The sequence below is a fragment of the Myxine glutinosa genome, chromosome 9, assembly GCF_964187855.1.
Source record: "Myxine glutinosa chromosome 9, kmMyxGlut1.1, whole genome shotgun sequence".
Classification (NCBI taxonomy): Eukaryota; Metazoa; Chordata; class Myxini; order Myxiniformes; family Myxinidae; genus Myxine; species Myxine glutinosa.
The window spans coordinates 96,233,354-96,246,301 of record NC_136269.1 but is presented as its reverse complement, the minus strand read 5'-3'; the positions used below and the strand labels follow the sequence as shown (position 1 = coordinate 96,246,301).

The 12,948-nt window shown below is 47.4% G+C and overlaps 1 protein-coding gene across 2 annotated transcripts in view; it reads left to right on the top strand.

The window, feature by feature from the left end:
- LOC137435215 (uncharacterized) overlaps positions 1–12,948 on the top strand; it is a 146,057-nt gene that overhangs the window by 43,201 nt on the left and 89,908 nt on the right. For both annotated transcript variants that reach the window (XM_068128796.2, XM_068128795.2), the window contains exon 3: positions 1,934–2,028. In XM_068128796.2, coding sequence (XP_067984897.2) covers positions 1,934–2,028 — 95 coding nt within the window. The remainder of the gene's footprint in view (positions 1–1,933; positions 2,029–12,948) is intronic.

The window sequence follows — 12,948 nt, the reverse complement described above, 5'->3', positions numbered from 1 at the left end:
CTTGTGGCCAAGTTTCATCAAAATCGATTGTTTGCTTCAAGCGATAATGACTGGTGTTTACAGACTCACTCACTGACTGACTGACTGACCCACAGACACTGCTCGATTGCATAAGCTCAATGGACTAAAGTCCAGTTGAGCTAAAAAAAATGGTTATAATGGTCTTGGGTGGGGGGTTGAGGGGGGGCTTCGCGGTCTTGAGATCTCATGGGTCTTATGGGACTTTTGTGTCTTTTGGATATTTTGGGTCTTCAGGGTATTTTGGATCTCCGGGGTCTCTTGGGTCTTTAAGGGTCTTCAGAATGCTTAAGGGTCTTCAACATACTTAAGGGTCTTCAGCATACTTAAGGGTCTTCATCGTATTTTGGGTCTTAGGGATCTTCGGTATTTTTTCGGGTCTTTTGGTAGGAGAGTAGGGGTTGGCTTGCTCTTTTCCAATGTAGGTGTGCTGTCTCAATACTTTTGGCAATTTAGTGTAAATGTCCCAAGACAAACATTAACTTACTCTCTTAAGTTTTAAGTATTACCCCAAATAAATTGTCCATGACGATTTAATTTGTTGTGCCATACTCTTTACGGAGCATTGGTGCTACCAAAGCAGTTTCTTTTCAAGAGTTATACTGGGTGGTTTGCCATTGCCTTCCCAGCATTATTTGTCTATATGCTCTGTCATTTCATTTTAAATGTGGAATGTCAAGCAAGGAAGAAGCCTGTACCATTTTAAAGGCCTTGGTATGACTCAGCCGGGGTTCGAGCCACCGACCTCCCGGACCCAGAATGGACGCTCTAACCATTATCACACCGAGTCTGGTTGTCCATGACATACTATATCCCAAAATGCTAAACTGTAAACTGGGTAAACTGAAACCTTGAAGCATATTTCTTATGAATTTATTAAACCTATTTAACTATTTATTGTTTATTAGCTTGTGATTATTTCTGCATTGCTTCCTCAATCTCCAGTTGCATTTTTGTTTAAGTTGAGCATTATTTTGATTATAATGTTTGATTAGATTATTGCAGAGCAACTCGAATGATCCCTGGCCCATCTCGACGAAGCACTGAGGAGTGGCTGAATGAGGCATTGCATGACTGAAAGGAGGTTCGGATAGAAAGGAGGTGATTGTGAAGGTATCTGCAAGTGATGTTTAAGATAATGAAGGGTATAAACATAATAAATGCGGAATAATTTTTCATCAGAGTGGACACTGACAGGACAAGGGGGGCACAGTTTAACAGTCATGAAGAGGAGAGTTAGTTGGGATGGTGGTAAGGCTGGGGTCTTTCACTCAGAGTGGTGAATGCATGGAACGGCCTCTTCCTGCTTTGAAGTTCCTTGCATTTCCTTCCTTGTATGTTGTGGTAACCAAACTCATTCTTTAGGCATTATCTGATGAAACGAGTGGTAATATCTTGCCAAAGCAAAACAGAGTGGTACAAGGGTGGTTGAACGTTAACTCCCACGTTATTTCTTTTGCTCCAAATGATCGTAAAATAATGACGGTTTGTTGAAAATTTGTGGAGTGGTAGTGCCACTTTAGAACCCTACAAAGTAGCCTTACAGCTGCATAACAAAGCATTCTGGGAAGTTGCAAGAGAACAACACTGCATAACAAACTTTTTAAACAGCTTAAATTTACAGGGGGGTGAGTTGAACAGTGATACGTGGCTCATGCATATGCGTTCTTTTGTAGTTCAAAAAGTTTTTTTTTTAAACTACCATTGCACTGGTGGAGGTTATCCTCGAAACCTGGTGGAGGTTATCCTCGAACAAGAAAGTCCAGGTGAAAGATGAATGTTTTGGCTAACCTTGAACCACCCTTACATTTGCTATTCTGTAGTTTGCACGAGTTACTTTGCTTCTTTCTTTTTGCTTGATTTTTTTTTGTTGTCAAAAAACCAAATGCAGCCCTAACTTCCGTGTTTTGTGCAGTTTCATCAACATCTTGTGAAAAGCAGGAATGATACCTTTGTCTCCGAAGTTGGAGATAACATGCAAACAAAGGCCGTTGTGAAGAGACACAACACGTGAGTCCTTATTTCTGTGATATGTTTTGTTAAAATTGCATAACATCAAGTTATTGTATGTTTCCTTGTTTGCAACTCGAGAAGATGTTTCACCATGATGTGCGGTCTATTGGCATAATGGAATACACTACAAGTAGACAACCTACCAACCACCTTACCAATAATTTTAAGGACAACATAAAGTGTGGCTTCATTTGAGGTGAACATTTTTTTTTTTTTAAGCAAAATAGCTCGAGTGCTTAATGTTTATTTATTCAGAAAAAATAGAAAACTAAATGCACTGAATGAAAAAGGATTCTGATATTTCTGCGACCACAAAGTAAAGTAGACTCCCATTTTTGTGGAAAAATACGTTCCACAGACCAGTCATCTTCAGCAAAAGTGGAATCCTAATGTTTTTTAGCCGCGTCGCAGACGCTGCTCATAGAGTGCCCTCTGCTGTTGTTGTTGTTCTTGTTCTTCTTCTTGTTCTTGCAGAGAAGACAAAACCTCAAACCTCCACACATTCTGGGAACCATAGCTCCACCCATTCTGGGAGAGCCTTCATATAAACAAATATCCACCATTTTATTAACTCGCATAGCTTTGAGGCCTGTTTTGTAGGCCCGTGGTGTCTTCCTCTCTCACACAGTTTTATTTCAAATCAAATTCGATACATCATTTCATTTTTCACAGTCGCTAACATAGTTTTAGACTCGGTTGAAAAAAAACGGGAAGAAAATCCCATGAAAGTTGCCCTTTATAGAACGAAATGAATTCTCAAAGGCCTGTAACTTCAAGTCCATTGAGATATATATTTTTTAAATCGCGGCATGGTCAGTCATACACCGCCCGAAATAAGAGACGGGAAAATGCCGAGATATATATATTTTGTTTAAATCGCGGCATGGTCAGTCATACACCGCCCGAAATAACAGACGGGAAAATGCTGAGATATATTAAAAACTCGTCCATTTGATGACAATCGTCACGATGAAATATTTAATTTATACGTCGTCACAATAATGTGGAGAGAGGAGCATAGCTTTGTTCACGTGTCGCCACACACGGGAAATTGCCGAGATATATATTTTTTAAATCGCGGCATGGTCAGTCATACACCGCCTGAAATAACAGACGGGAAAATGCCGAGATATATTAAAAATTCGTCGCCACACACGGGAAATTGCCGAGATATATTTTCACTTTGCACAAAAATAACATCAATAGGAATGTCCTGTGCCTATAACATCGACGTTATAGGCACAGCTGCATCTAGGCATTGTGTAACATCGACGCGGCTTTTGTTTTAATTAAAACTTTTTGTACTTGTTTTTTTAAACATGTCGGCATAATAAACATTGCTTGGTATGCAAAACACGTACGCAAAGCACAGGCAGAAACACCCGAGAATTAGTGTGATAGTGGTTGTGAAGTTTATGTTGTGAACTCGCTAAGGGTTTATTCAGATAAGACCAAGGAAGGCACAAAGGCAAAGGAACATCAGCAGTGAGCTGAAGCAGTCTTGGCCCTGGGGTACTGTTATTGTATGTACTGCTACTGTACTATCGGTACGATAAGAGAGGTGTTTGTTGCCATTTTTCTTAGACAAGGCCAAGCAGATCTTTGTCAAACTTTTAGAGGTTCATCAGTGAGTGTCGGGGAGTGTTTAGGTTTTTCGGAGGTGGTGGTGGAGGGGGCGAGAGGGGAGGAGGGGGGGGGGGGGGATTCTTTATTGAAAATTTGGATTGAAATTTTTTTGAGTTTTTTTTTTTATTGCTCTATAGTGCCTTGGCCTTTGTAGCGAAGTGAAAGTAATAGTAAATGATCCCCAACCCCATTCCTTAGTGGGTGCAGGGAAGTGTTTTAGGCCCCCACAAAAATAGAAAAAAAGCATTTTGATTTTTTTCAACAGCACTGGGCAGCATGAGTTGGGTTGACAAGATGGCCTAGAGGTACGCGCACTCATCCCTAAGCTGTCTAGCCTGGGTTTGAATCCCGACCCAGCTATAAACTGTCATATCGGTGTTTCACAGGCAGGGTGATTCATCAATGTCTGTGACATCGCCAGCATCACCTCTGGCGGTCACGGCACGTATTACGGTGAAGGCAGGCAGGAGGGAAATCGCGCGTCTGTGGCCCGGTGTGGGTCGTTCTTTTCAGCGCGCGATTAATACTGCGTGGGCGCGGGGAGCAGGGCAAAGTTCGTATACAACGAGGTAATTCAGTTCATGGGCGATACGACTCAATATGAGGCAATGCTGACGCGCGTTCTCAACTCGTCTCATGGGCCGTGCAACTCATCTCCTGGGATCACCTGAGGCGGGGTGCTCTGAGCAGGGTTATAAGGCCCCTCCCCAGAGTCTCACTTGAATGTTACAAACCCCGCCTCTGCCGCAGTGGTAAGCCATTCCCCTCGAGCCCTGATTGGCGGCTCATGCTTACCGATGGCTCCTGCTCCTCCTGCCCCGCCTTCCTTCAGCCTCGTTCGACTTGTTCAGGCCTGCTGCGTGGTATTTCGGCGCCAATACCAAACCAAAGCGCCACAAGGACACCTAATTTTCACTGGCCTACTCAAAGCAAAACTAACACAGGAAAGGACTACGCTTACATTTACTAAGAAAGAACTGAACTTAACCGAGGCTACATGTTGTGGTGTAACTAACTAAGAGGGAAAATTAACCTTTATTCCAAAACCGCAACACTACACCCCTCCCTCATCAGACTCGTCCGCGAGTCGGAACCACCAATGGAACGACCGGTAGAGAGTGACATGCAAAATTAACTTTACTTTTAAATGTGACACATAGGTGTGGTTCCCCCTAACATTTACTCTGACCCGTGTGTGCGACAGTTTTAACACTAGATATGTCCCTCCTATTGCGTTGAGCAGCTATCTAACAGTTTCATGCCCACAGCTACCCGAGTATTTCCGGAATTTCAAACTAAACACATAGCCGGTGGGCAGCATTCTTATATTTACAAACACGTAACTTAATTTTATTTACAATTCTATGACCCAGGACCTGTCCTTTTTTGGAAGAGAAGATTGGAGGGGAGAGAAAGCACAGCAAAAACACACTCAAAATCATGACACTTGCTGCTTGCTTCTTGCATCTTGCTTCTTGCTTCTTCTGTGTGCATATATCAAACCGGCTAGCCCCCGTACCGGCATACAGGCCATTTTAAACTTCAGGGCTATCTAAACTTACACATCTTATTATGCCTAGCACACCATAATGAAAATGCACAAAAATGCTTTTATTTTGCCAGCAGGGCCAATCTCACGTGGTCCGACTGCGTGGCATTAATGCCACTCAACAAGTGGTCCGAAGGTGCAAGATGATTTTGCAGCAAAATGCTGCACAGCAGAGATGCAAGGCCACAAGGCTCGTGGTCCAGAATGAGTGAGTGTAACAAGGTGCAGCAAAGGGTTTGGCAACAAAGGTGCAGCAAAATGATATGGCAGCAAGGTGCTGTATAGTTCGTCTGCACGGATGGAACGGTGCAGAATGGATGCTGCTCAGGTCGATGGTGCTGCACAGTTCGGCCTCCAAAATGGTCCTGGGGTGGGGGAAGAGACAAAGCACAACAAGCAAAGCGGAAAGCACACAGTGGCACATAGAAAACAAGGCAACGCGGCGCGAGGGACGCAGAAGAGCGAGCAGAGCAGGCTCGTCCCTAACCGTCCGTACCCCCCACCGTCGGCTACACTACCCTAGCCCCACTTGCATTCACAATCCGTCTCTACGTCTTGTCTCCCATATCCCCCTCTATTCCAAATTTGTCTCCCAATCCCTCCCAGGAAGGAAGGGATGGAACAAAACACAATGTCTCATTACGTCATGATGCGTCTCATAACTCAAACAGTTTACAAAGCCTCGGTGTGGAGCTTCGTCCTCCCCGGTGACTGACTGTGGAGTGTGGATGGTGCGAAGGGATTTCTCATATTCTAACTACTCTAATGACATTTACCTTTAACCTACCCGAGGTCATACCCTGCCAATCGGCCTCTTTAAACTATGTGGTTCTAAGAACCCGAATTCTCATTGCCCACACTGTGGTGCTCTCTGAATTTGGGTCTCACTCCCGCAAATTTTCTCTCTGTGCCCTCGCACAATTTCGGGGCTGGGTCGTGTGGCCCTACCAGCAGGTCTACCTACCTGCGCACCTCCGCCACTGAAGCTGCCACCCGAGCTTACCTGCTCTTCGCGACTACCTAACTGGGGAAGGCCCACCCTGGCACTTTACCCCCTGATGCCCACCTTGGCATTGGGCAACCCGGGTCCTTCCCTTGGATCCTCGGGCCCCACTCAACAAACTTCACGATAACTAACCGGCTCCCAGAGCCTACCTGCGGCCTCACCTGGCTGATAAACTACCAGTGGCGGAGTGCCTCAATAACTATACGCACCAATGAAGCCACACGCCCAGCCATGTCACTGACTCCTGCACCCAACAAAGCACTTCTTGCTACTACCTGCACCACAGGTGTCAATATCCATACAAATTTTGCCTATGCCCTCTACCTGGCTTTACACTACCCACCCCAGGCTTTCGCGAATGGGTTCCACCTCCCCCCATTCACTCCTTCGCACCATGCATTCCACACCAAGCATTCCACTCTACTTATCTCGCACACCAAAAACACAATTCCATTTGTTCTCACACACCATTTATCTCACACACTACTTTCCATACATCTCAAACACAATTCCTATTATGGTCACACACAATTCCTCACACACACAGCATCATCTAGCTCACTACTTCCCCTAAAACTCGTGCTTCCCCGTCGTCCCTTTACACTATGGACACCCTGTTTCATTATCAACCATCTAAGCTACCTACGTCCCCACTATAGTACAAGTGTCACTACTTAAATCTCATGTCTCTACAGTCTTCTAATTCCCAAACATTATCCTAGCCCTCCCTCGGCCAGCTTCGGTGCCCCATGGAGGCAACCATTGCTGGCACCCCCATGTGCCTATCACTGCCATCCCCCCCTAAACTAATGCTCATGGGCCCTGTCATGTGAGGAATGGTCAGACTACCATTCCCCCACGTGGGGTACACTATCCTCATCGGTCCACTAAACTCGAGCCTCACCAAGTGGATGTACATTGTCACGGCCCGACCTCGAAGGGCCGAGCGATCCATGCGGGTGGTTGGTCTCCTGTATGGGGTGTCCGTCCGGCATTTTCGATCCAAGGGAGGAGGTATGGATGGGCCAAGGTGCAGGGCTCCATCCCGGCGCGGGGCCTCGCGGTCCCACGCACGGTGACCCAACCGGCCACGGTCGGAGCACCGCACCCGCCAAGGTGCGCGGCTCCGAAATCTCCTACCTCGCCGATTGCCTTTGCCGCCACTGCACGGCACCAACCTTACAGTGCGGGGGCCGGTGGCACGAATTGCGCACGCCGGTCCTTGGGAAACCAACGCGGCACGGATTCCCTCAGGTCCCTGCAGCACACAACTCACCGGGGGCTCGCGTCTGCTTTCCGTCCCGCTAGGCGCTACCCGCCCGGTCCATGTCGATGCTTGAGCCGCGTCCTCACCACTCGCGACCCACTCCGCACTCGCACACCATGGTGCCCCCACGCCTTCCACACACTCCATTACTGCACACTCTCCTTCCACATTCTCTGGTGTGCATTCTCCCTCACACTCCGTACTCGTACCTGCACGCCTAGGCGCACTCACGCCTTTCACACACTTCAGTAAACACTTTTCCTGCATACAGTCTGGTATGCATTCTCCCTCGTACTCCATACTCGTACTCTCTGGTGCACACCACCCAGGCGCACTCGCACATTTCATGCACCCCATCATCGCACACCCTGGCGCATACTTTTCTCGCACACAGTCCGGTGTGCCTTCTGGTGCACACTTTTCCTCCACGCACTCCTTTACCGCACAACCAGGCGCACACGCACCCCCCACACACTTCGTTGTGCATTCTTGCTCACACTCCTCGGCCATTGCACACTCTTTTTCCACACCCTCGGGTGTGCACTCTTCCTTCGCACACTCGATCATCGCATGCCCTGGTGCACACTCTCTCTCGTACTTCGTAACACACTCTCTCGTACACCGCACAATGGACCTTCCGCGAAAGCCCGGGTCTCGCCTCCCAAGCGCGCCAAAAAACCGTTCGCGCCAAAAACATTCGCGCCATTTTTTTCACTCACCTCGGGGTCCTCCTTCCCCGACTGCACCTGCAAACTTTTTATTTCATGAGCAAGCCCGGCATCACGGTGCAAATACAAACTTTGTGCGCATTCCAGCTCTTTCTCCTGTGACATTCTCTGGCTCTCCTGTCTCTTCAGCCCCATTTATTTCTTTTCCTATCACGACAATCGTCGGCGCCCATGAAATTTGCTTTTCCAACTCAACCCTCGCCGGCGCCCCCGAAATTTCTTTGTCCAATTCGCCGATCGTCGGTTTTTCTACACCCCTCGTCGCGATTTTCATAGCCCCGGTCAACTTGGCTGTCCCTCGCTCTACCTCGCTCCCCACGCGTTCCTCACCCCGTGTCACTTCGTCGCGTACCACCGCGACCTTCCCGCTCAACCTGCGCCCAATGTCCTCCCCCATTTCTTTTATTTCCCGGGTGGATTTGTCCCCCATTTCCTTCATTTGTCCACCCATTTTTCTTTCCAATTTTTCCATGTTACTCCTTGCTTCGTCTCCCATTTCTTTCAATTTATTCTCTTGGGTGTCCATTTTCCCATTAATTTTATTCATGTTATCATTTAGTCCTCGCATTTCGTCCTTTTGGGCATTCATTTTGATTAGACAATCGATCCGCCTCCATTTTCATGGATGCCTGTATTTGAGCTAAAAGTACTTCGAGGCTAATCCCGGCTTGCACAGCGGGCCTGGCTTCCGCCGCCACGTGCGAGGCGTCGCCATTTTCGTTACCAGCTGCCGCCCCCTCTTCAGCTGCCGCCCTCCACTACATGGGAGGTGTGCATCTGCATGGGAGGTGTGCCAGGAGGAAACCTTCACTGTCCAGACAGAACATCAGGGCAAGACTAAAGTTTGCCAATGAACACCTAGGCAAAGACCAGCACTCCCTGCAGGTCCTGGGTCATCAATTCTTCTTCTTCGACCCCCACCGGCATTCGACCGCCTTGGCCAGCCATGGTACGAATACAATTTGGATTTGTAAAACTAAATTTCGTTCGCTCGTAATTTGGAGCCAGTTCGTCCAAAAAAATTTTTAGGGTTCAAATCCCACTCCTGACACCAAATTGTTGCAGATCTTCGAAGCCCATTCCCGTTACAAAGGGGAGATTAAACCCCTTTTTCCCCCTGGGTCTTAGAAACCGTGAGACCGAGTCGCCACTTCTGGGTAAACGTGGAAAAGGGTTTCGGGACAAATTCACACATACCTTTGGTACCCACGCCGCAGCGGAAGCGGGGATCGAGCTTCGCACGAGCCACGCTTAATTGAGTACGCCCGAGCGGAATGCGTACCACGTGACTCGTGCTGTTACTTTTCTATTGGAACCCGATTAGAGCGATTCTATTCGTACCATGCGAAGCCAATGATGGAAAAGACAAAACGGTCGAATCAGAAGAAAGAACAGGGTTTATTTACACTATGACAGGAATTGGTAGAAGGAAAGGGACACAGGGCAGAACTTAGTCAGTCTTATACTTATCCCCAGACAGTGGGCCCACTTACACACACGGGGAGATGGAGGAAGGATGTTCGCGCGCCAAGCGCGCCTGCTTCGGTCGCTCCTGGAACAGCTCACCCGGCGTGGCCCTCTGGCGGTCATGGCACGTATTACGGTGAAGGCAGGCAGGAGGGAAATCGCGTGTCTGTGGCCCGGTGTGGGTCGTTCTTTTCAGCGCGCGATTAATACTGCGTGGGCGCGGGGAGCAGGGCAAAGTTCGTATACAACGAGGTAATTCAGTTCATGGGCGATACGACTCAATACGAGGCAATGCTGACGCGCGTTGTCAACTCGTCTCATGGGCTGCGCAACTCATCTCCTGGGCTCATCTGAGGTGGGGGGCTCTGAGCAGGGTTATATGGCCCCTCCCCAGAGGCTCACTCGAATGTTCCAAACCCTGCCTCTACCGCAGTGGTAAGCCACTTCCCTAGAGCCCTGATTGGCGACTCATGCTTACTGCTGGCTCCTGCTCCTCCTGCCCCGCCTTCCTTCGGCCTCGGTCGACTTGTTCAGGTCTGCCGCGTGGTATTTCGGCGCCAATACCAAACCAAAGCGCCATAAGGACACCTAATTTTCACTGGCCTACTCAACGCAAAACTAACACAGGAAAGGACGACGCTTACATTTACTAAGAAAGAACTGAACTTAAGCGAGGCTACATGTTGTGGTGTAACTAACTAAGAGGGGAAAATTAACCTTTATTCCAAAACCGCAACAATATATGTATATATATATACAGTCATGTGAAAAAGTAAGTACACCTCATGTAAAGTTTTGACTTTTTGAACATATTTCAACATACAGCTATTTGATCTTCATTTCAACAATATTGACAGATAAAGGTGATATAATATAACAAATATCATGACACATTTACATTTTGTAGTTCATTGTATAATTTAAATAAAACTAAATGCAAATTTCGCATGTGGAAAAAGTAAGTACACCCCTACATTTATCACTACTTCAAATACCTAAAATTAGAATGAGGTGCACCAGCTCAGGTACAAATGATTAGAACATCGTTGGAGAGGATCTTGGAGGAACCTGTCTTATTTAAACCTCAGACATTCAGTTTGGTTTGCTCTTTGTTGTTGAAGTGTGCGGCGTCACCATGCCTAGATCAAAAGAGCTCTCTGAGGCCTTCAGAAAGAAGGTTATAGATGCCTACGAATCTGGGAAGGGATTTAAAAAGATCTCCAAACAATTTCAAATCAATAATTTGACTGTCTGGAAGATCATCTACAAGTGGAGAAGATTCCAAACAACTGCCAACTTGTTCAGGCCAGGCCGCCCCAGCAAGTTCAGCCCGAGAGCAGACCGCAAGATGCTGAAAGAAGTTTCGAACAACCCCAGAATAGTATCACCGGACCTACAGGTAGCTCTTGCCACTGTTGATGTCAAAGTGCACGAGTCTACCATTAGAAAGAGGCTGCACAAATTTGATCTGCATGGGAGGTGTGCCAGGAGGAAACCTTCACTGTCCAGACAGAACATCAGGGCAAGACTAAAGTTTGCCAATGAACACCTAGGCAAAGACCAGCACTTCTGGAACAATGTGCTCTGGACAGATGAGTCAAAGGTAGAGCTATTTGGCCACAGTACCAGAAGACATGTTTGGCGAAAAGCAAATAATAATAATAATAATTCATTTATTTTGTATCGCGCTTTTCAAGAAGCCCAAAGGCGCTTTGACAGAGTGGAAAACATAATGCATAACAATACATGAAAACAACAATTGCAAAAAGACAAGAATCAATAGGGAAATATTTAAAGCAAAAGGAGGGAGAAGGAGAAGAGATAGTCAGGGGTTAAATGCTGTGGGTTGAATGTTGAATGCAGTGTTGAACAGGTGGGTCTTTAGTGATGTTTTGAATGTGGTGAGTGAGGAGGAGTCTCTGATGGTGTGAGGTAGTGAGTTCCAGAGGGTGGGAGCAGCGATGGAGAAGGCCCTGTCCCCCCAGGATCTGAATTTGGTCCGGATGGAGGGGGTCAGGAGGTTGGTACCAGCAGAGCGGAGGTTGCGGGTGGGAGTGTGTCTGGAAAGGAGGTCAGCCAGGTAGGATGGGGCCAGGTTATGGAGGGCTTTGTATGTCAAGAGGAGGATTTTGTACTGGATTCTCTGGGGGATGGGGAGCCAGTGAAGCTTGTAAAGGACGGGGGTGATGTGGTCACGGGTCCGGGAATGGGTGAGTAGACGGGCAGCAGAGTTCTGAATGTATTGGAGTTTATTGGTGATTTTTGAGGGTGAACCATAGAGGAGGCTATTGCAGTAGTCCAGACGGGAGGTGATGAAGGCGTGGATGAGGGTTTCTGCAGCCGTGGAGGAGAGGGATGAGCGGAGACAGGCAATGTTTTTCAGGTGAAAGAAGGCTGACTTTGTGATCTGTTTAGTGTATTTGTCGAAGGAGAGGGTTTGGTCAAAGATGACGCCAAGATTCCGGATGTGAGGGGAGGTGGATACTAGGATACCGTCGATGTTGAGGGCAAAGTTATGGGTGGATTTTGTGAGCGTTTTTGGGCCAATGATGATTATTTCAGATTTATCACAGTTAAGCTTGAGGAAGTTGATTTGAAGCCAGGATTTTATTTCAGTGATGCAGTTTGTCAGGATAGAGTGGGTGTCGGTGGAGACGGACTTGGTGGAGATGAAAAGCTGGATGTCATCGGCGAAGCAGTGGAATTGGAGACAATGACGGCGGATTAAGTGACCGAGGGGGGACAGGTAAAGGATGAAGAGGAGGGGGCCAAGAACTGAACCTTGGGGGACGCCTTGGGGGAGGGGAGCAGTGGGGGATTTGCAGTTATTGATGGAGATGAACTGGCGTCTGTCAGAGAGGTATCATTTAATCCAAGAGAGGGCAGTGCCGGTAACGTTAAAGGTGGATTCAAGTCGGGTGAGGAGGATGGTGTGATCGATGGTGTCAAAGGCAGCGCTGAGGTCGAGGAGGACGAGAATGTTGAGGTTGCCAGCGTCAGAGGAGAGGAGAAGGTCGTTGGTGATTTTGAGGAGAGCAGTTTCAGTACTGTGGTTGGAGCGGAATCCGGATTGGAATGTTTCATACAGGTTATTGGCAGAGAGGTGATGTTTGAGTTAGGTGGCTGCAGCGCGTTCCAAAACTTTTGACAGAAAGGGTAGGTTGGAGATGGGTCTGAAGTATTATTATTATTATTTTTTTTTTTTTGTATACTGAATCGAGGCTCGTGAAAGAGCTGTTTAGGGTGTCAGGGTTTAGACCAGGTTTTTTTAGAA